Here is a 20,635-nt window from a genome sequence, read left to right on the forward strand (position 1 = left end):
GGATGAGCAGTTGGGGGGATTGGGTTATGCCCTTTTGGGTCGCCAAGATCCTTTATCATGTTTGTTGATGCTTCTTGTATGGAGGGGAATCGGGGATTGATGTAACATGTTTCGATTCGATTCTACTTGATGAGTCGACAGGGATTCAATGCACCACGTATGATTTCTTGGACCTATATTTGTTGCCTATTTGTGCTGAGGCTCATGGAGTAATTGAAGGATTAAATCTTGCTATTCAAAATGGGGTTAATGATCTAAACATTTTTTTTCCTGGTTGTGAGCTCTTAATTGACATGACCAAGAAGGAGATGGATCTGTTTTTAGAAGTCCTTCACAAGATCGAAGAGATTTGGAAGTTACACTCTTTGTTCATCTCCGTCAATTTTTGTTTTGTTCGCTGTGACTAGAATTGTACGATTCACACCCTTGCACACAGGGCTCACGAGTATTGCTTTTTCGTGGTTAAGTAACTTTTTTGAGTGGCTTTTGTTAAGTTGCCAATGTGATGTTAGACTTTTTTCCACTAATTTATATAAAAAAATCGAAGGAACTAAATTAAAACTTTCTTCCTATCGTATGATTAAATTTGCCACTCAACCTTAGTGCTCGAAATTGACAAATCAATTTGGTCAATTTCCCTAACTTGCCTCCAAAATCATATGGAGGGACTAAAACTCTACAATGGACGATCGAAAACAATCATCGATTAACTTCACTCAGTCTCTCCCCATCCACAGTCGCTCAAATGGGCTTCTACGTTCTCAGAGCCCCTCCTTTCTCTTCCTCCACTACCATTATCCTCAAACCCACTTCTTCCGCTTCGCTTCTCTTCAAATTTGGCTATGCTCTCTACTCTTCACCCTTTTCCAAGTTTTCCTCCTCCTCCTCCTCCAGGACCTATTTCCGAGCTTCTTCAGCCAGATATGTTGCTTCTACGGCCACTGCAATTCCGCTTTCTGGGTCTTTACCTCGGAGGACTCGTAGTTTTCGTGGTGGGTTTATTGCAGCTACAGCTGCACCTGGGTCAGTATACAAATCGGAGGAATTGAAGCCTTCTATTTCGCCTGAGCAACCTTGGGTTCAGAGAAAAAATGGGACCGAGTAAGACTGTAAACTTCTTTACAAATGTTAACTCGCATTTTCTTCTATTCGTTTTCTTCTTGAAAATTGTGAAGTGATATAGATATATTTATTAATGTGTATGTTGTAATTGGGAGGCCTAAAAGAGGTCGATGAGCTAACCTATGTGTAACTGAAATGTTGAATCATTATGTGTATACGGATGGACGTTGTTTGTTACTCTGATAACCGATTTTGAAGTTTATGCCGTTTAAGGTTGTTACTGCAATAACATAGTATAATTTTTTATGTACAAGTTTGGGCTGCTTGAGGCACAGAAGTCAACGAGGGCTAATCCTTGAACACCGAGTATGCTTCTATTTACAGTGTGAATTGTTGTTCTCCAATTTAGTTGCTCTATTTTGCTAACGCTAGGGGCAGCACTCTAAGTTGGACGCCGGATGTTATAGAGGGCTGAAAATCTACCGTTTGAGTCTGGTGGGAACCTGCAAGAAAGAAAAGGCTTATTGAATGTTCAACTTACGTCAGTTTGGTGTTTGGGACTTTGACAATTTAGTTATGAGGTTATGAGGACGAATATGGAGAGCAATTTATTAAACGCTACATCTGAGAGAACCTAAATGTAGGGCATCTATGAGAATGGCATGTATAAACAGAAGTTGAATTTGATTGTATTTAATAAGGGATGAGTGAGGATCTCATCTTGCTTCATTTATTTCCCTCATATTATCAACTCTTAACCTTCCATTTTCATAAACTAAAGATACTACCTTAGGATTAACCGTTTCCCTATAACATTACTTTCGCCTTTAAGAAGTATAGAATCCATCTAATAAGACTTGGGATCTCAATTTGTGCAGATACCTTAAAGACATAGAGATTGTAGAATGGGGGTCTGCCTCTCTCAACCACCTCCTCTATTGATCATGTTGGATTGCAGATTGAACCACTGACATTGGCATTTGTAGTCCTCTAAATCCTTCACCTCCCTTAGCAAAATTTATGTGTGAGAAGATCAAAATGTTTTTGAGTAGCTTAGTTATGGAGGCAGAACACCAATGATAAGGTTAAAAAAAAGAATCCCTTATCAAAGCTTTATTATCAAATTGGTTTGTCATGTGCAATATGGATGTTGAAACTCCACAATGCACATGAAGATCTTTAGGGGTGGGTGGTGATGTTGTGGGGGGAGATGTGGTCATTGGTTAGATTTACCACCTCCATTTGAGTGTCTGTTGCTAGAAAATTTTGTGATTCCCTTTCTTCTTATTTTGAATTTTATGGGCCTTGTATGTATAAGCCTTTTCATTTTTGTCCAGTCTGGAAATTTTCTTGCACATTATTATATCCTCACCTCTTTAATAGCAGGACTGACATTTATCTATAATTGGCCAAGATTATTTGGATTGTAACCGTCTCAAAGGATGTTAAATTCTGTCCTCGTACCATAGGTTTTTAATGGATCAATGATCATGATAGAGTCAAGGCTGTCAATTGTTTGCTAACCTCTTATGTTCTTTAAAAAAATGCATAAGGGTTCCTTGTTGTGTTGATTTAGGAAAATATGGGGAAGACTTTGGCCATCTCCTCTTTTCTTATTTCTTTTGCTTTAGCAAATGGTATATTTTCAGCGATTTTAGAATCTCTTGGCATGCACCGCATAAGCTTCAAAAACCATGTATCAAATTCTGTTTGGCCACTTTTTTGTAGACAGAGGCACCCTTTGATTTAATCTTAGGAAAGTTTATTTGTTCTTTTTTATAAAAAAAATGAAGAACATTCATTGGGAGAAAATGAACAAATAAAAGGGCATACAAGGCATATAATCTTATTGAGGTTATTATTTTTTTTTCTAGGTCTTCAGCTTGTTTGGTAGAAATAGGCTCCCAGTTGAGGTTAATTGGCAGGTATCTCTCTTTTTTTAGTGTATAATTCTTTATAAAAACGAAGGAATGCCCCTTCCATTTCTGATCTGTGACTAAGTTTCTGCCATCGGCTGAGAGCACCATATGATGGAGCTTTTCCTTCTTTGGGCGGTAACCACATAGTGAAAAAACCTGGAATTAACATCCCTTTCTTCCGACCACTTTAATTTGCAGCTTTTCCACAATGCTTCTTCGTTGATAGCTAAAGAAAGCAGTTGACCTTCAATATATGCTTTGTTGCAATTGGGCAGGCTGTAGAGTTCCAGATTCATCCATGGAGTCCAAAAAAGCTAATTTCCCGAGAAGTCGATTCCTCTAATTGCTAATACTCCCATATGTGAATTTGTTGCATTCATTAATAACAATTTTAAGGCCCCTGAGTTTTTGTATAAACTCTAAGGCCCTTGAGTTTTGTAAACTCATGTCTGGGACAGCCCCTTAAAGGAGTGTTGAGCTACTGGTATTCAATCGTAGGAACAAAGTGGGGATGTTGTAACCAAACATTTTTGAATCTGAATGGTGTGGGACCCCAATTGTTCACTCCAATGCTGATTTGAATGGGATAATGATAAGAAGTTACCCTTCGAGGTGCTTTACTGGAGCGTTTGGACAATGATAAGAAGTTACAACACTGTTCTCTTTTCTTATAAAGATGAACATATACTGACAATTTGTTCAACATTGTTGGCTTTTTGAGGTGGCATCTGGTCTCAATTTTAATCACCGAAGTCCGAATTCTTTGGTCTGAATATGGAGAATGAGAAGGTGCTCACTTTAGCCAACAAATATGGTCATAAAGTTGGGTCTTGGCCTACTATTAATCTTGGTCTCACCCTTAACAGACAGCCCAGAACGCTTCTGGGAGCCTATGATTGAGAAGATTGAAAGAAAGCTCCTCTTACGGAAAAACAATCACATTTCAAAGAGGGGAAGACACTCTCATACAAGCCACTCTCACCAATTTTCCAACTTATTATACGTCATTTACAAAATGCCAACCAAAGTGACTAACATCATGGATAAATTGATAAGCTTCCTATGGAAAGGTAACAAAGATGGCAAAGATCTTCATCTTGTTAAATGGGACAATCTCCTTATTCCCACGAAGGAAGGTGGGCTTGGATTCTACAGCTTGAAAGATCAAAACAGAGCCCTCCTTTCTAAATGGATTTGGTGGTACGTACCAATCTGAAAAGAGGGCATTCTGGAGGAAAATTGTTGATGCAAAATATGGAACCACCCATCTCAACGATAAACTTGGCTTGTGATGCCCCCTTTACTAAACAATTTCTCTTGATTTTTAATCTGTCACAAGACAGTCAAGAAATTCTGCAGCGCAGAGATGGGCTTCTGGAATTTGAGGTTGAGAAGAAATTAAAGAGATTTTGAAATTGAAGAACTTGGAGCTCTTACACAATGCTTATCCACAGTCACCTTATCCCATAATCCTGACAAAGGATTATGGTACCTTCTCCAACAGATCTCTCTTGTGTAATATTGTCCCCCCAACACAGATTCTCCTTTGCCTGGTTATGATTTGATTTGGAAGGGCACTATCCAAAAAAGGTTAAAGTTCTACTTATGGGAGCTATCACACGGAGCCATAACTCATGATAGGTTTCAAAGAAGATTGCCCCATATGGTTTTTGTGTCCACAATGGTGTTATATGTCCAAACAACAATCTGATTCTCAAGGTCATCTTTTGGTCTCTTGTTCATTTGCTAGATCCTTTGGAACCACATTCTCTCTACGTTCAATTGGCAAGCTGTCCCCCCGGATGATCCTAATCTCCTCCTCTCATATACCTTTTGGTGGAAACCCCTTCGAAAAGGAGGGAAAGATGGTTAGAGAGGATTTTATGAGATCCTTTTGCTGGAATTTATGGCAAGAAAGGAATCGAAGAATTTTCCAAGATCAAGAAATCCCCTATAGTTTTTACCAAAAAAAGAAATCCCCTATAGTTAATTTGGTTTTGACTTGGTATCGTTGTTCCCCCTTATTTCACCACTATAGTCTTACCATGCTCCTTTCCAATTGGAAAGGTCTTTTGTAACTCTTCTTTGGGGGTCTCCCCTTCTGTAGTTTCATACCATCAATGAAAATGTTTCATTAAAAAAAAAAATTGTTACCTTTTTTTCCCCTTTTTTCCTTCTTTTTAGCAAACTGAAACTATATTCATGACGAAGCTAATATAAAGAAAAAGGGAGATGAGTTATCCCAAAAAGCCACGAGGTTACAAAAGGCTTCTTGATTGGCAAAATCATATGAAGGTGATAACAAATTGGCTGTAAAGGAAGGAGAGAATATTTGAAGGAATTTACATTGTTCATGTATTTCGGAGGTCTTAAAACTTTCGTGTTGCAGCCTTTAATTGTGGCTTTCTAGCTATGGACTTTTGTATCTAATCTCCCCTTATATTTAATGCTTCTTGTGAGTACTTTCTGTAATCTCGTATAGCTTTCACAATGGTTGGCAGCCCTCATTTTTCTCTATTGTCAGTATCTTCCATGGAGAGAGAATATATTTAACAAAGTTTTTCCATCTCAAGTAATACAGTTTAATTATGTGCCAAATCTGAACCTTTCTTTTCTTTTTATTCTTGACCAGATCCTTACCAGCTTCTGAAGTCCCTTTGAGAGGTCGTATTTATCATGAAACTTATGGGTGTCAAATGAATATTAATGATATGGAGGTTGTTCTATCTATCATGAAAAATGCTGGATACAGTGAAACTGTTGACATTCCTGAGACTGCAGAGATCATTTTTATCAACACTTGTGCTATCAGGGACAATGCTGAACAGAAGGTGTGGCAGAGACTTAATTACTTTTGGTTTCTGAAGAGACAATGGAAAAGTAATGTTGCCATAGGAAGGTCTAAGTCTCAGCACCCTCCAAAAGTAGTTGTTTTGGGGTGCATGGCCGAGAGGTTGAAAGATAAGATATTAGATGCAGACAAGATGGTTGATGTGGTTTGTGGACCTGATGCTTACAGAGATCTACCACGATTATTGGATGAAGTAGATTATGGTCAAAAGGGAATAAACACACTTCTTTCTCTCGAAGAAACTTATGCTGACATAAGTCCAGTACGAATATCCAAAAATTCAGTCACTGCATTTGTATCTGTGATGAGAGGTTGCAACAATATGTGCTCATTCTGCATTGTTCCTTTCACCAGGGGCAGAGAGCGGTCACGTCCTGTTGAATCAATTGTGTGTGAGGTTAGAGAACTTTATAGAGAAGGTGTGAAAGAGGTTACTCTTCTTGGTCAGAATGTTAACAGCTATAATGATACCGCTGAGAATGCAGACGTAGAACCAGGAACTAATTGGAAACTCAGTGATGGATTTTCCACCATAGCCAAGGTTAAGAAAATGGGTTTGCGTTTTTCTGATCTCTTAGATCGTCTATCCACCGAATTTCCTGAGATGAGGTTTAGATACACTTCGCCACATCCTAAAGACTTTCCTGATGAATTCCTTTATTTAATGCGAGACAGGCACAACATTTGCAAAAGCATCCATTTACCTGCTCAGAGTGGGAATAGCACAGTTCTCGAAAGAATGCGTAGGGGATATACCCGAGAGGCTTACTTGGATCTTGTGCACAAGATTCGATCAATCATTCCGGATGTGGGAATAACTAGTGATTTCATTTGTGGTAAGTGGGCCTTTTCAACTTCTATAATATTTTTCCTATAATAAAATTTCTATAATATCTTAGATTAGATATTGGTTATTTTGTATATGAAACATTGGTACCATTGTGTAGTTAGAAGTGCCTAACCAACCAGCTAGTACGGCATTCCTTTGAAGTGCCTAGCCAATGGCAGTGATGGATCATGATGTAGAACTTCTTTGTTTTTAATAACTCCTTTCTTTTCTTTTTGTCCTTAACCCCTCTTCTTTTCTTTTCTTTTCTTTTTTAATTATTTTTTATTATTTTTAAGAGGGAAACGAAACATTTCATTGATAAAATGAAAATAGACTAAGGTTCAAAGCTACAATAATCTTCAATAATCCTTAACCATTTTACCTATAATGAAATGTTTGCAATCAGATTGCAAATATGTGGAACAGTCTAAGCTTCATTTGAAACACTAGCTGATTTGTTAGGCAGTTAACTGGCTAATGTTCTTTCATTCAATTTTTCCCTACATTATCTTACAGTACTTGTAAAACTACTAATTTTTCTAGAATTTATCTGTTGGTGGACCACATTGTCATTGCTTTTCTCTGTTATATATTGGATTCAACTGTCGTTTTGATCCCTAGAATATTGGCTCTCTTTATATAAATCTTATAACTTCTAACATATCCAAAATTGTGAACTTTCACGGTTATCCTTGGTGAAACTTTTAGGTTTGAGAGAATTAGAATATCTTATTCCATTCACTAAAGAGATATATATATATATACAAGAGTACAAGAGTGACCTAATTAGGAAAATGTAAAAAGACAATAAAGGACAAAACTAAAGATATTTACAATTACAAGATAACCCTAATATGGGTAATCTAACACTCCCCTCAAGTTGGAACATATATGTTAATATTAGGCCACCAATAATTCATACTTACCAAATGAGGGGCAAATCTGGGAATTTACCTAATATTCTACCTGCAGAGATAGTGGGACATAAGAATTAGTCAGAGAAAGGGGACCACTATTTGGTTATATCAGGAATGTGGAGGAATTGTAGGAGGATAGCTTTTTTATATGAAGTAGAGTAAGGCTTTTGAAGAGAGTGACAACCCTCTCGAATTGGCTGAGTGTTATTTTCTTTCCTTGCAAGTGTTTCCTTTATTGTATTCCTTTCTATGGATCTTCTGATTGTTCTTGGGTTGTAATTTGGATTTCCTACTCTTTTCTGAAATATAAACATATTTGTAGTACTTGCTTTCTGTTTGTTGGCTTGTTTGGGAACTTGGCTGAGTGTAGGTGAAGCAAGTTCCTAACAAATTGGTATCAGAACCCTAACATCCTTGGGCGAACAAGGCAAATGGCGCAAAGGTAGGTGGAGGAAAGGTTGGAAGTGAACGAGAAGGATATAGCTGAAATAAAGGAGATAATAGTCGGCCTCTGCAAGAGCTTTGAGAAACTGGTCGAGGAAGTCCATGAAAATAGCTTGATGAAGAAGAGCGAGGTCTCCGAAATGGTTGAGGGATCACACTCGAAATAAAAAAGGAAGATGGTTGAAGGGGAGTCGGCTGCCGTCCAAAGGACTAGTAATGATGAGGGAGAATATAAAAGACTGGAGATGCTAGTTTTCGCCGGGGAGAACCCAAAGTCATGGGCCTACAGGGCGGAGCATTTTTTTTTTTGAGATACATGAGTTGAGCGACGTAGAGAAGGTAAAGGTTGCTGTGGTAAGCTTTGGGCCGGATGAGGTGGATGATTTCGATGGAGTCACACGAGGAAACCGATCGGGTCGTGGGTAGATTTGAAAAAGAGAATGTTTGAGCATTTTCGATCCATTGCAGAGGGTAGCTTGGGTGCTTGCCTACTAAAGATCAAGCAAGAAGGCACCTACGCCGATTACGTCAAGAAATTTGTTACATATTCTGCACCATTACTGGACATGGCAAAGGACGTCTTGAAGGACACCTTTCTGAACGGCTTGGAATCGAAGCTACAGACTGAGGTGATTAGTCGTCGGCTAGTAGGCTTGGAGGCCTGAATGAGGGAAGCCTAATTGGTGAATGACTATAACCTAGCCCGGAAGTTAGCCATGAAGGAGTGGAGTGATGCTGGGCCCATTAAGGGAGAGGCCCAATTGGGAATTAAATCCCATCCCATGAGTAAGGGAAACTCCAAGGGGGCTGAAATCGGTGCTACTCGTCAGATATCAATACCTGTTAAGGGAAGTTTCGGAAAGAGGGATCCCCTGATGAAGCATCTGTCAGACGGGGAATACCGTGAACGGCTTGAGAAGGGACTTTGCTTTCGTTGCAATGACAAATATGCGCTAGGTCACCGATGCAAGGTGAAGGAGAATCGAGAGTTGATGTTATTTATCACCAATGACGAATCTAACTCAAAGGAGGAGACGACAGAGGTTGAAATCACCCCAGAGCTGAACACATTCGAGGTCATGGAAGATGCAGAAAGTTCATTAAAGTCGATGCTGGGATTTTCTAAACAAGGAACGATGAAATTAAAGGGGACAATCAGAGCAAGAGAAGTAGTAGTACTTATTTATTGTGGGGCCACCCACAATTTTATCCATCAACGACTTGTGACAGAACTGGAACTTCCTCTATCAGAGACAACCAAGTATGGAGTAATCATTGGTAATGGAGCTATGTTAAGAGGAATCGGAGTAAGGTAGTAGTGTTGAACCTATCCGAACTTGTGGTGACAGTCGATTTTCTTCCAATTAATCTGGGGAGGATGGATGTGGTGTTAGAGATGTAGTGCTTGGTTCACAATGGGGTTCATGGGGGTGCATTGGCTGTCCCTCACAATGTCGTTTGCGGTGGACGATAAATAGGTGACCCTTCAGGGAGACCCATCGCTCACTACATCAGAAGTAACTCTAAAAGCTCTGACCAAGATATGGAGGAAGACGACCAGGGATTTCTAATCAAGTTTCAGAATACGGAGATTGAAGGGGAGGCAGAGATAGCTCGGGAATCAACTGATGGCAGTGTGGAGACCCTTTCAGTAATGATCCAAGCACTATTGGAAGAGAGTGAGGATGTGTTTGGTAGTTCGAAAGTCCTTCCCCCAAGGTGAACAGTAGATCACCAGATTGTGATTAAAGAAGGTCAAGCACTGGTCAACGTGAGGCCATACAAGTATGGGCACACCCAAAAGGAAGAAATCGAGAAATTGGTAGAGGAAATGTTACAAGCAGAAATCATTAGACCTAGTCACAGCCCTTACATGAGCCCAGTGCTGCTAATGCGAATGATAGACGGAAGCTGGAGATTCCATGTTGATTACCGGAAGCTTAACCAGGTGACCAGAGCTGATAAGTTTCCCATTTCGGTTATTGAAGAGTTGTTGGACGAATTACATGGTTCAGCAGTGTATCCCAAATTGGACCTCCATTCAGGATACCACCAAATCAGAATGAGGCCAGAGGACATCGAGAAAACGACTTTTCACACCCACGAAGGGCATTATGAATTCCTAGTCATGCCGTTCGGATTAACTAATGCTCCAACAACATTTTAGTCGTTAATGAACCAGATCTTTAGGCCATTCCTCCGCCAGTTCGTCCTGGTATTTTTTGATGACATTTTAGTTTACAACCCCTACATCACCATCCACGAGTTACATCCACGAGTTACATTTAGTAGTCGTTTTCACTGTATTGAGGGATAATCATTTATTTGCGAATAGGAAGAAGTGCGTATTTTGTCAATATAGGATCCAATTTTTAGGGCACTGGGTATCACAACACGGGGTGGAGGCAGATGATGAGAAGGTGAAGGTGATGTTACAGTGGCCCCGACCTAAGAATGTGACTGAATTAAGGGGATTCTTGGGATTGATAGGGTACTATAGACGGTTTGTGAAGGGGTATGGGGAGACGGTTGCACCACTGACTAAGCTGTTACAAAAAAATTCATTTAGGTGGGACGAGACAGCTTCCAAGGCTTTCAATGAGCCGAAGACAGCCATGGTGACCATTCCAATGTTAGCACTTCTGGATTTTTCTCAATCATTTGTCATAGAGACGGATGCCTCAGGTTTTGGGTTAGAAGTAGTTTTGTCACAAAATGAGGAGCTCAGGGGAAGTCAATTTATGAAAGGGAATTGATGGCAGTAGTTCTGTATGTACAAAAATGGAGACACTATTTATTGGGAAACAAATTCGCCCGTGATATCGGACCAGAAGGCATTGAAGTTCCTACTAGAGCAACGGGAAGTGCAGCCTCAATTCCATCGTTGGCTAACTAAGCTAATGGGCTATGACTTCGATATCCTTTATCAGCCCGGGCTACAAAACAAAGTAGCAAATGCCCTGTCTCGTATACCTCCAGACGTCGAGATTCTAGTGTTATCTTCCCCTGCCCTAGTAGAGGTGGACACCGTCCTGAAAGAAGTAGAAGTGGATGAGGAGTTGCAACAAATTATAAACACCCTGAAGATTGATTCAGAGGGAGTACCTAATTATCAATTAAGACATGGGAAACTGTTATATAAGGGCAGATTGGTACTCTCAAGTTCTTCTTCACTAATTCCAGCATTGCTCCACACGTTTCATGACTCAGTTGTGGGAGGACATTCTGTGTTCCTTCGCACATAAAAGAATGTCTGACGAGCTGCTTTGGCAAGGGATGAAGTCTGACGTCAAGAAATATTTAGAACAATGTGCAACATGCCAATGCAACAAAGTCGAAGCAACTTCTCCAGTCAGATTGTTATAGCCCCTTCCTATTCCTTATCAGATATGGGATGATCTAACAATGGATTATGGTGGTGGTCGATCGCTTGAGTAAGTATGCTCACTTCGTATGCCTTAAACACTCGTTTTCAACTAAGGAAGTCGCAGATCTGTTTGTGCAAGAAGTGGTTAGACACCATGGGATTCCTAAGACCATAATAACGGATCAAGATAAAATTTTCCTCAGCAATTTCTGGAGGGAACTATTCACCATAATGGGGACGGTACTGAAGAGAAGCATGACGTTTCACCCTCAAACTGATGGACAAACGAAGAGGGTAAATCACTGCCTGGAAACGTACTTATGCTGTTTTTGCAACGAGCAACCTACTCGATGGAGCACGTGGATACCGTGGGCCGAGCTATGGTACAATACAACTTTCCACGCTTCTACAAAAACAACCCCATACCAGGCAGTTTATGGGCGTGTGCCTCCACCACTCATCTCATATGGAGAGAACAAGACTTCTAATGACATTGTCGAGCAGAAACTGATGGCAAGAGATGCAGCCTCGAGATTTGAAGGAACAGTTGGCGATAGCCCAAAATCGAATGAAAAAAAAGTTGATTTGAAGAGGCGGGAAGTAACTTTTGAGATTGGGGACGAGGTGTTCCTAAAGCTTAGACCATATAAACAGCGTTCCCTGACAAAGAAAAGGTGCGAAAAACTTTCCCCTTGTTTTTTTTATAGACCTTACAGAGTTCTAGAGCAAATTGGGGAGGTGTCATATAAGTTGGAGTTACCAGAAGAAGTCAATATACACGATGTTTTTCATGTGTCACAGCTGAAAAAGAAATTGGGTGGCAAACACAGGTTCAACATCACCCCCTGGTGCTGACAGAGGAATTCGAACTACAAATTGTACTAGAGACCATATTGGGAGTACGTTGGAATGGGGAACTCGCAACTAATGAATGGTTGGTGAAATGGAAGAACCTCCCTGAGAGCAAGGAAACATGAGAGCCTATTCATCAAATGACTGAACAATTTCCCACACTTCACCTTGAGGACAAGGTGCATCTCAAGGAGGGGGTATTTTTAGGCCATCGATAATTCATACTTACCAAAGGAGGGGCAAATCTGGGAATTTACCTAATATTCTACCTGCAGAAATAGTGGGACGTATGAATTTGTTAGAGAAAGGGGACCACTGTTTGGTTATATAAGGAATGGGGAGGAATTGTCGGAGGATATCTTTTCGGTAAAAAGTAGAGTAAGGCTTTTGAGGAGAGTGACAACCCTGAGTATTATTTTCTTTCCTTGCAAGTGTTTCGTTTATTGTATTCCTTTCTATGGATCTTCTGATTGTTCTTGGGTTGTAATTTGGATTTCCTACTCTTTTCTGAAATATAACCATATTTGTAATACTTGCTCTTTGTCTGTTGGCTTGTTTGGGAACTTGGTTGAGTGCAAGTGAAGCAGGTTCCTAACAGTTAATCATGCCCAACTTGTTACATAGATAATCTATACATGCATCATTCAAAGCTTTCGCGAAGATATTTCCTAATTGCTCTCTAGTTTTCACATATCCTGTAGATACCAAACCTCTTTGAGTTTTTTCATGTACGAAATGATAGTCAACTTCAATATGTTTTGTTCTCTCGTGGAACACTGGATTAGATGCGATATGAAGTTTTGCATGATTATCACACCACAACTTTGTTGGTGTTGTGATATCAAATCCCAACTCTACAAGTTGGTATATCCACACCAATTCACACATGGACTGTGCCATTGTTTTATATTCTGATTCAACATTTGAACGTGACACCACATTTTGTTTCTTACTCTTCCAAGAAATCAAATTACCACAAACAAAAACACAATATCCTGAGGCGGAGTGTTAGATTATAGACTAGAGTTACCTATCATATGGTTTGTAGCTCCAGAGTCAATGATCCATTATGAAGTGGAGGAAATAGGACATTTATAGTGTTACCTATTTCTGCAATGGCAGTAGTGGGAGTATAAGAAGTGGATGGAGTTGAAGATGATGCTATCAATGACTCTTGATACTATTGAAATTTAGCAAACTCCTCTGCAGAAATTGTAATAGACTTCTCAAGATTGTCAGGCAAAGAAGCTATACATGCAGATGACACCCTTTGACCCTTTTTCAACAATCTCTTGCACTCACGTTTCGTGTGGCCATATGACAATAATAGCAAATAACATCTCCTAAATTTGGTCTTTAAGTATTGGGATAACCTTTGGAGTTATTTGAATAAACCCCTTTATTACCCCTATAGTCATTTGTATGCCCAATTAAAGCACTATTAGAATCAAATGATATAACTACTTGTGACTTATCTATATGAAGTATTCAAGTATAAGCCTTTTCCAATAATGAGATGTTTGAGTTCGACAACACTTGATCTTTGGCCATGTCGTATTTAGGTGCAAGGCCAATTGAAAAACTCATGATGAAGAATTTTTCACGTTGAGCTAACAAAACTTTGGGATCAGTACTAATTGACATTAAGGCATTGAATTTTGCACATGTATTTTTCACCTCCATAAAATAACTTGTAAGTGATTTCTCTCCTTGGTCAGGTTGAAATAGATTCTTACGCACCTCAAATACTCTATTGATGTTCTCTTTCCCAGAATAGAGAAAATCCAAAAATTCCAATACGTCTTTAACAAATTTATAGTGATTAACTGATCCAAATTTTCACACTCAATAGAATTCTTGATTTGTAGAAGCATTCTTGAATCGTCCCTCAACCAAATCTTTGTAGAAGCATTAGTTGGTGTCTCTTCAGTTATATGATCATCCACCTCAATGTTCCCAATAAAATGATGAACATTTGATCTCAATAAATAATAATTAATTCCATTCAACTTGTATTCGGTGACTTTTGACACCATCAGAATCATCTCGTACATGACTACTGTTTTCTTGTTAGCCATAACCTAAAAAGGACAGAAATATAGATTAAAATCTAAAAAAAATCTGTATTAAACCAAACCCTATGGTACCAAAGAGACTTTTCCATCGACAAACCACAAATAAGTGAAGATATAGTCCAAACACACAAACTAGTAGGAGGAATACACGATTTCGATTAAAACCACCGAAGACGACTTGAAACAGATGACAGACACTGGCGGCGACATGTGAGGTTCACATGCTGCTCAGATCAACACCGGATTTTATACTTTTGTAGATCAACGGTTGGGCTCTCTGTTGGAATGGGTGGTGTTAAAAAAATAGCGATCAACAGTGACCTAATTTGTACCGGTGGCGGTGGACGGCGACAAATGATGGCAACCTAAAGTGTAGACTTAAGCAGTTCTCAAAACCCTAGATGAAACACAACCAGGTTCTAAACACCAAACTCTAAAGTTCACAAAAACCTTAAAACCTAAGGCTCTGATACCATGCGAAACTTTTAGGTCCGAGAGAATTAGAATATCTTATTCCATTCACTATATATATACACACACATATATATACAAGAATACAAGAGTGACCTAATTAGAAGAATGTAAAAAGACAATAAATGACAAAACTAAAGATATTTACAATAACAAGATAACCCTAATTTCGGTAATCTAACATCCTTGTTTAAGGAAAAGAAAAATCTGTAATGTTGATATTGGCGCTCAGATAAGAAAGCTTATATGACATTTGATTTACTAAATAAGTGTCACTATGTTATTCACACAACACAATGTATATCTCATCCTTCTTTGATTTAGTTAATAATTTTTATTGTGGGGGTGTAGCAAGAAATTTTGAGCATCCTTCTTTCTCTGCTGAAGAACATTGTCAAATTCGTTTGTCGGAGATGGCATGTCAGATAACCTGGTTTGATACTGTTGCATAACTTACTGAGTTGGATCCATGTCATATTTAATTTTCCAGCAAAGTAGCTTGGCTTAATAGTACTGGACTTATTACATGGTTAATGCTGTTATTATTTCTCCACTTTATTAATTCTAATGTAATGCACTTGGTGGTATTGCTGTCTTGATGTATCATTTTTCATTCCAATTTATAGGTTTTTGTGGGGAGACCGAAGAGGAACATGCCGACACCCTAAGTCTGATCAGTGAAGTTGGTTACGATATGGCTTACTTGTTTGCATATAGCATGAGGGAAAAGACTCATGCCCATCGGAACTATGTCGATGACGTTCCAGAGGAAGTGAAGCAGAGAAGACTTACTGAACTCATTGAAACTTTTCGGAACAGTACAGGACGGTGTTATGATTCGCAGATTGGCAGTGTCCAATTGGTGCTTGTGGAAGGACCAAACAAGAGAGCCCCAGAGACAGAGATGATTGGCAAGAGCGACAGAGGTCATAGAGTTTCGTTCATTAATGTCGCAGTTCCACATCGAGATGGTGATTATGATGGACAACGGAAAGCAGTGGTTGGTGACTTTGTGGAAGTCCGTATCTCAAAATCGACAAGAGCGTCATTGTTCGGTGAGGCACTTGCCATTACAAAATTGAGCTCATTCTACAACAGTATGGATGAATCAATTGCCTGTGTGAGCTGATCTTCTAATGAATTTAGATCGTTTTGGCTTTTGCTAAAATGTTATTGCTTTAGTGTTCAACTACCTCTTCAATACCTGAGGGGTGCTTTAGTATTATTTTGTTTTTTATTAGATTATCATTGCATCTTTTTCAATGGGTAAAAATATAATTGTATCTTGGTTATAGATGCTTGTGATTTATGAAAGAGGAGTAGCAACGACCTTACTTGAACAGGACCTGTTGTATAGATTGTACTACTAATAAAAGGGGAGGAGTTGAGCTTTCAACAATGAGATTTGAGGCTTAAGTTGTTGAAAGAGATGTATGAAATTATATTTTACATTCCAATTTTGTCCAACTCACATAGCTAAGGTTGTCTTATTTTCGCCAATTCTATACCTAAAATATTTATATCTAAGTTTCAGTGCAAATTATAATTGGAGCTATAAGTGTTTTTATAAACTACAAATCACATATTCACCCATTAATTTTATCATGAACACGACTTTGGTAGATACAAAATTACAATCGTATATAGTTTGCATATAATTTAAAAAGAATATATTCTTTCTTTATTTAAGCATTTTCTTAATTAATTTATGGAAGGGGAGCTTCAAGTATAACTTAGTATAAATTTATACTATCAACTTTAGGATAATATGAGGTTTGATCTCCTATGATATGAACCATCAAGGGCATCAAATTATTATTTATATTTTATTTAATTATTTTGATGTAGTTTTAATAATTTTCTTATTTTTTCCTTTTTATGACATTAAGTAGATTTTTTTTCTCATTTCGATATGTTTAATGACATGATATTAGGGTTTCATTGAGATTATTTAAAATTTTGCCATCAGGTTGTTTGGGGTAATGAAGAAACATCTAGTCAAATAGCTCATTCCACATCTAATATTTCAAAACTGTCCTAACATTTAGAATTATTTCATAATTAGATTTTAGCTGTTTTTTGGACAATTTTAACCTTATTGTTGCTTATCTCTCTACATTTATTACATATTTTATTTTATTTTATTTATTTTTTTCAAAGGTATTGTAAATAAAGTGTGGGGTGGGAGAATTGAACCTCGAGGTCAATAGTACGAGCACTAAAGCTATGCTCTCGTTGGCATTATATATTTTATTTGTCAATACATTTTTATTTTTTTTTATTTTTTTTTCCCATAGGCTTTTACGTTTTTTAGATGCAGATTAGAAAGTAAAAACAAAATTTTCTATATTGCTTTTCGTTAAGATTCCATGATGTTAGAAAGTAATACTTTTCATATTGGCATTTCAAAGTTTATTATTTTCTCTAAGGATTTTGGCCTAATATCAGTTTTTCCATTTTTCTATTTTTATTTCTGCATTTTAATTTCTTCCAGTTTGCCATTTTCATCGTTCTCTATTATTTTTATTATTTTTATTATTTTTTTTCTTTCCATCAATCCTTTCCTGTCCATCATTTTTTAATTTTAATTTTAATCTTCTCATAGAGAAGACCGCAAGGCTTATTTTGTCTAAGTTTAAAATAATAATCATCAATGTTCAATCAAATTTAAGGGTTAAGTTAAAAAATAATGTAATTTTTAAAAATATTGGCAAAAATAGGATACTGGAAAAAATTTAGTGGTTTAACAAGCAAATTCTAAATACAAGGTTGATGCCTAAATTAATGACAAAAATAGGATAATAGTTGTGGGGAAGAAAATCGTGTACTGGGTACACAATTTTTATTAGTTTAGGCAGCACCCACCTTGGTTGGTAGGGGACTGGTTAATGAAATTGTGGATTGGGTCGACTAAAATTGTGGACCTAGTCCACGAGTCCCTTTTTTTTTAAATTAAAAATTTTCTTTTTTACTTTTTTTTTTCCATGTTGTTATGCTTATAGAATATTAGAACATTCAATTTGACACATAATAAGGAAATGATTAATAATTTTTTTTATATAAATAAAAATTCATATGAAGCTAAAAGTTTGAATTACAAGTCACTCCATATCCCACACGGTGGTCTTCTTCGTGGGTGTTGCATAAGACGAGGTATAGACACTTCAAAATATTGCTAGAATTACGGTGATAACAGACAGAAATTCATCGTGCGCATAATACCTGTGTTGATGATCGGAACTTGATGCGATGTCAAGTTGTATTCCTAGTGTGTGCCAAGGAGTAGTTAGAATCTAATCATGAAATCGTGAGGTTCCTGGTCAACATGTTGCTCTAGAAAATCTTCGACATGTTGTCATTGTCGTATACGATGAATATGTCTTCTGTCATTGTTGGCAACATTAAGTCTTCGTGTTTGTTGAATGATATTTTCTACATTTACCAAGTTTTGGTCACATACTGAACCTAATTAACTGGTAAATCGTGTTATACTGAATATTGGTGTACATCTTGGATAAAATTATTATGTATAATGAAAAGTATCGATATGAAAGAATATTCCATACCACATATATAAAAAAATACATGATAAAATTTTAACCATGCAATAATAGTTGTTGGATCGGTATAACAACCCTAGAGGAGGTGAATAGTTTAATTAATCTTTTTGAAAAATATGCTTAATTTAAACTAGTTAATCCTAATTGATGCTAAGTAACAACATTGATAAAAATTATGCAAATATACTCAATCAATCTCAATCAAAAAGAGCATACAATTAAAATTTAATGCAAAAATAATTAGGAAAAGTCTAGAAAAGAAGACATCGTGATTTTTGTAATGGTTTGGTCAAACTCGTTCTACATCCACTTTTCCAAGTGCCTATAGGAACTTTGATTAAAAATTTCCTTTCTTGCAACGGATGATAGCTGAACCACTACTTTGCTCGTTTTTCGAGTTCAAGAGCAAACCTGATCCTTTTCACATGTTAGGATCTAACCATTACAATATTCTTGAAGCTTTAGAATACACAATAAAATTCTATAAAAAGAGTAGATGTACAAATTTGAGCTCATAATATTTAATCCTCATAATACAATGAAAATATCTCTCTAGAATAAGATGAAAAGAATGGAATTTGAAAGCTTGGAGAGAGAGCAACAATGGTGGTCTTTTGCAATTTTTGAGGATTGTAAAATTGTAAAAAGTTCTTAAAAATTTAGGGAAGATGAAGTATAATAAAAAGAGAGGAAAATGGGGTAAAAAATAGATTTTAATTTGAGTAATTGGAGTGTTCAAAGGTAAAATGAAAGGTGGAGATTAAAAGTGTTAAAGTAAAAAATGAAAATAAAAGAATATATGTAATTTTTTTTATCCAATGAAGAACCTGCATATGTGAAGGGATTGAATCTCGTGCAGAAGCGTGTGAAGGCTCATGCTTTAATATCCATTAAAGAAAACAAGAATAAAAAACAAATAAGCATGTTATAATTTAATAAAATGTAGAAATACTCACTTTTGAAGATTGTTCTTTAGGCGATTCTCCCGTCAAGATGTTCCGAACACTACCACTAATGTATCTCCGCTATTCTCCGATAAGATTATGGTTTGTGAGAGCCCTTTTGGAAGTATGAGGGAAGGAGAGAATTTCTTGAGAGAATGAGTGAGTTAAGACTAGAGATGAAGATTAAAAAAAATAATTTTTTTTATTTCTTTCTTTGTTTCAAGTTGAGTTAAGACTAACTCCCAATTACTCCTCACATGGGGAGTTATTTTTTTTATATATATTATTATTAATATAAATTAAATCAAAATTTAATTTAAGTTAACTAAAAAATATTTAATAAATCTAATTTATTAAATTTAATTAACTAAATATCATATATTTAATTATTATTATATTTAAATCATATTCAAATATATTTTTCTTTCATGACCTACCGTTTCAATATGGATTTTATTCATATTAATTTTTAACATATAATTTTAATATAAATCTAATTTATATTATTTAATATTTGAATCTTATTCAAATATTAAATATTTTATTTTTCTCATTAATAATATTTAACTTTGAATCTAATTCAAAATTAACTTTATAATATAACATATACATATACATTATATTAATTGTATCTTATGCAATTATATTTCTCAAATAATTTGAACAATTCAAATTCATCCTAACCTTTAATAATTCTATTTTTACCCTTAGCTATGAGCTAGCGGGGAGACCTACTAGACCTACAAATTAGAAGCTTCAATGATACGAGATTAATTAATTTCGTTAATTAAATTCATCAACATTCATTAGCTACGGATCACTCCACTAAAGACCCATAGCTACTCTCTTCACACTATAGATATATTTCTATGTCCATGGATATTACCGTTACCGGTAAGTCAATCCTTCATGATTATAGCTGGGTCAAATTACCATTTCACTCCTATAATTACTTTAGTTTCTTAATTTTCAGTGATCATTTAATGAACAACCTGTTTATGGTTCTACCATAAACAAAGTCTCTCTTGGGCCAATGAGAGGGAAGAACCCCCACTATTTAAGACTCGAAGTCAACATTTAATAGAACAACTCATATACTTTTCCTAAAGATGGGAAGAAGTAAATTTCATCTCGTGTAGTTATGTTCCTAGCTCTCCACTTGGTCCTATCCTCAAAATGGTAGACATATTGTATCGGAGATTTGGTCCACTCTTGCTCATACAAATCATAGGACAATCCTTCATGGGTAGGAGCCCATAATTCTCTCAGGATTGAGATTGAGTTACCTACGGTTATCCTATGAAATATTAATATTTTCAATTAACGGTGTTATAGTGAAAGAAT

At 36.8% G+C, this 20,635-nt stretch overlaps 1 protein-coding gene across 2 annotated transcripts; it reads left to right on the plus strand.

The window, feature by feature from the left end:
- Window positions 1-496: 496 nt before the first annotated feature.
- LOC120077798 (Methylthiotransferase) lies at window positions 497-16,189 on the plus strand. 2 transcript variants are annotated; one of them, XM_039031837.2, is made up of 4 exons: window positions 589-1,101; window positions 2,937-2,987; window positions 5,614-6,668; window positions 15,414-16,189. In XM_039031837.2, exons 1-4 carry the CDS (start codon window positions 746-748, stop codon window positions 15,914-15,916), a joined length of 1,965 nt encoding a protein of 654 aa, XP_038887765.1. In that variant the 5' UTR covers window positions 589-745; the 3' UTR covers window positions 15,917-16,189. The 2 variants fall into 2 exon arrangements, with proteins under 2 accessions (XP_038887766.1, XP_038887765.1); XM_039031838.2 differs by lacking the exon at window positions 2,937-2,987 and having other exon boundaries at window positions 497-1,101.
- Window positions 16,190-20,635: the final 4,446 nt, after the last annotated feature.

Source organism: Benincasa hispida, chromosome 5 (assembly GCF_027475165.1).
Source record: "Benincasa hispida cultivar pf3 chromosome 5, pf3_genome.v1.1, whole genome shotgun sequence".
Classification (NCBI taxonomy): Eukaryota; Viridiplantae; Streptophyta; class Magnoliopsida; order Cucurbitales; family Cucurbitaceae; genus Benincasa; species Benincasa hispida.

Bases quoted from the DNA above. Each gene is read 5' to 3' on its own strand.
- LOC120077798 (XM_039031837.2), top strand. From the start codon at position 746: ATGGGCTTCTACGTTCTCAGAGCCCCTCCTTTCTCTTCCTCCACTACC. The intron at 1,102-2,936 runs GTAAGACTGTAA...TTTTTTTTCTAG, and splicing joins CAGAGAAAAAATGGGACCGA to GTCTTCAGCTTGTTTGGTAG. The intron at 6,669-15,413 runs GTAAGTGGGCCT...TCCAATTTATAG, and splicing joins AACTAGTGATTTCATTTGTG to GTTTTTGTGGGGAGACCGAA.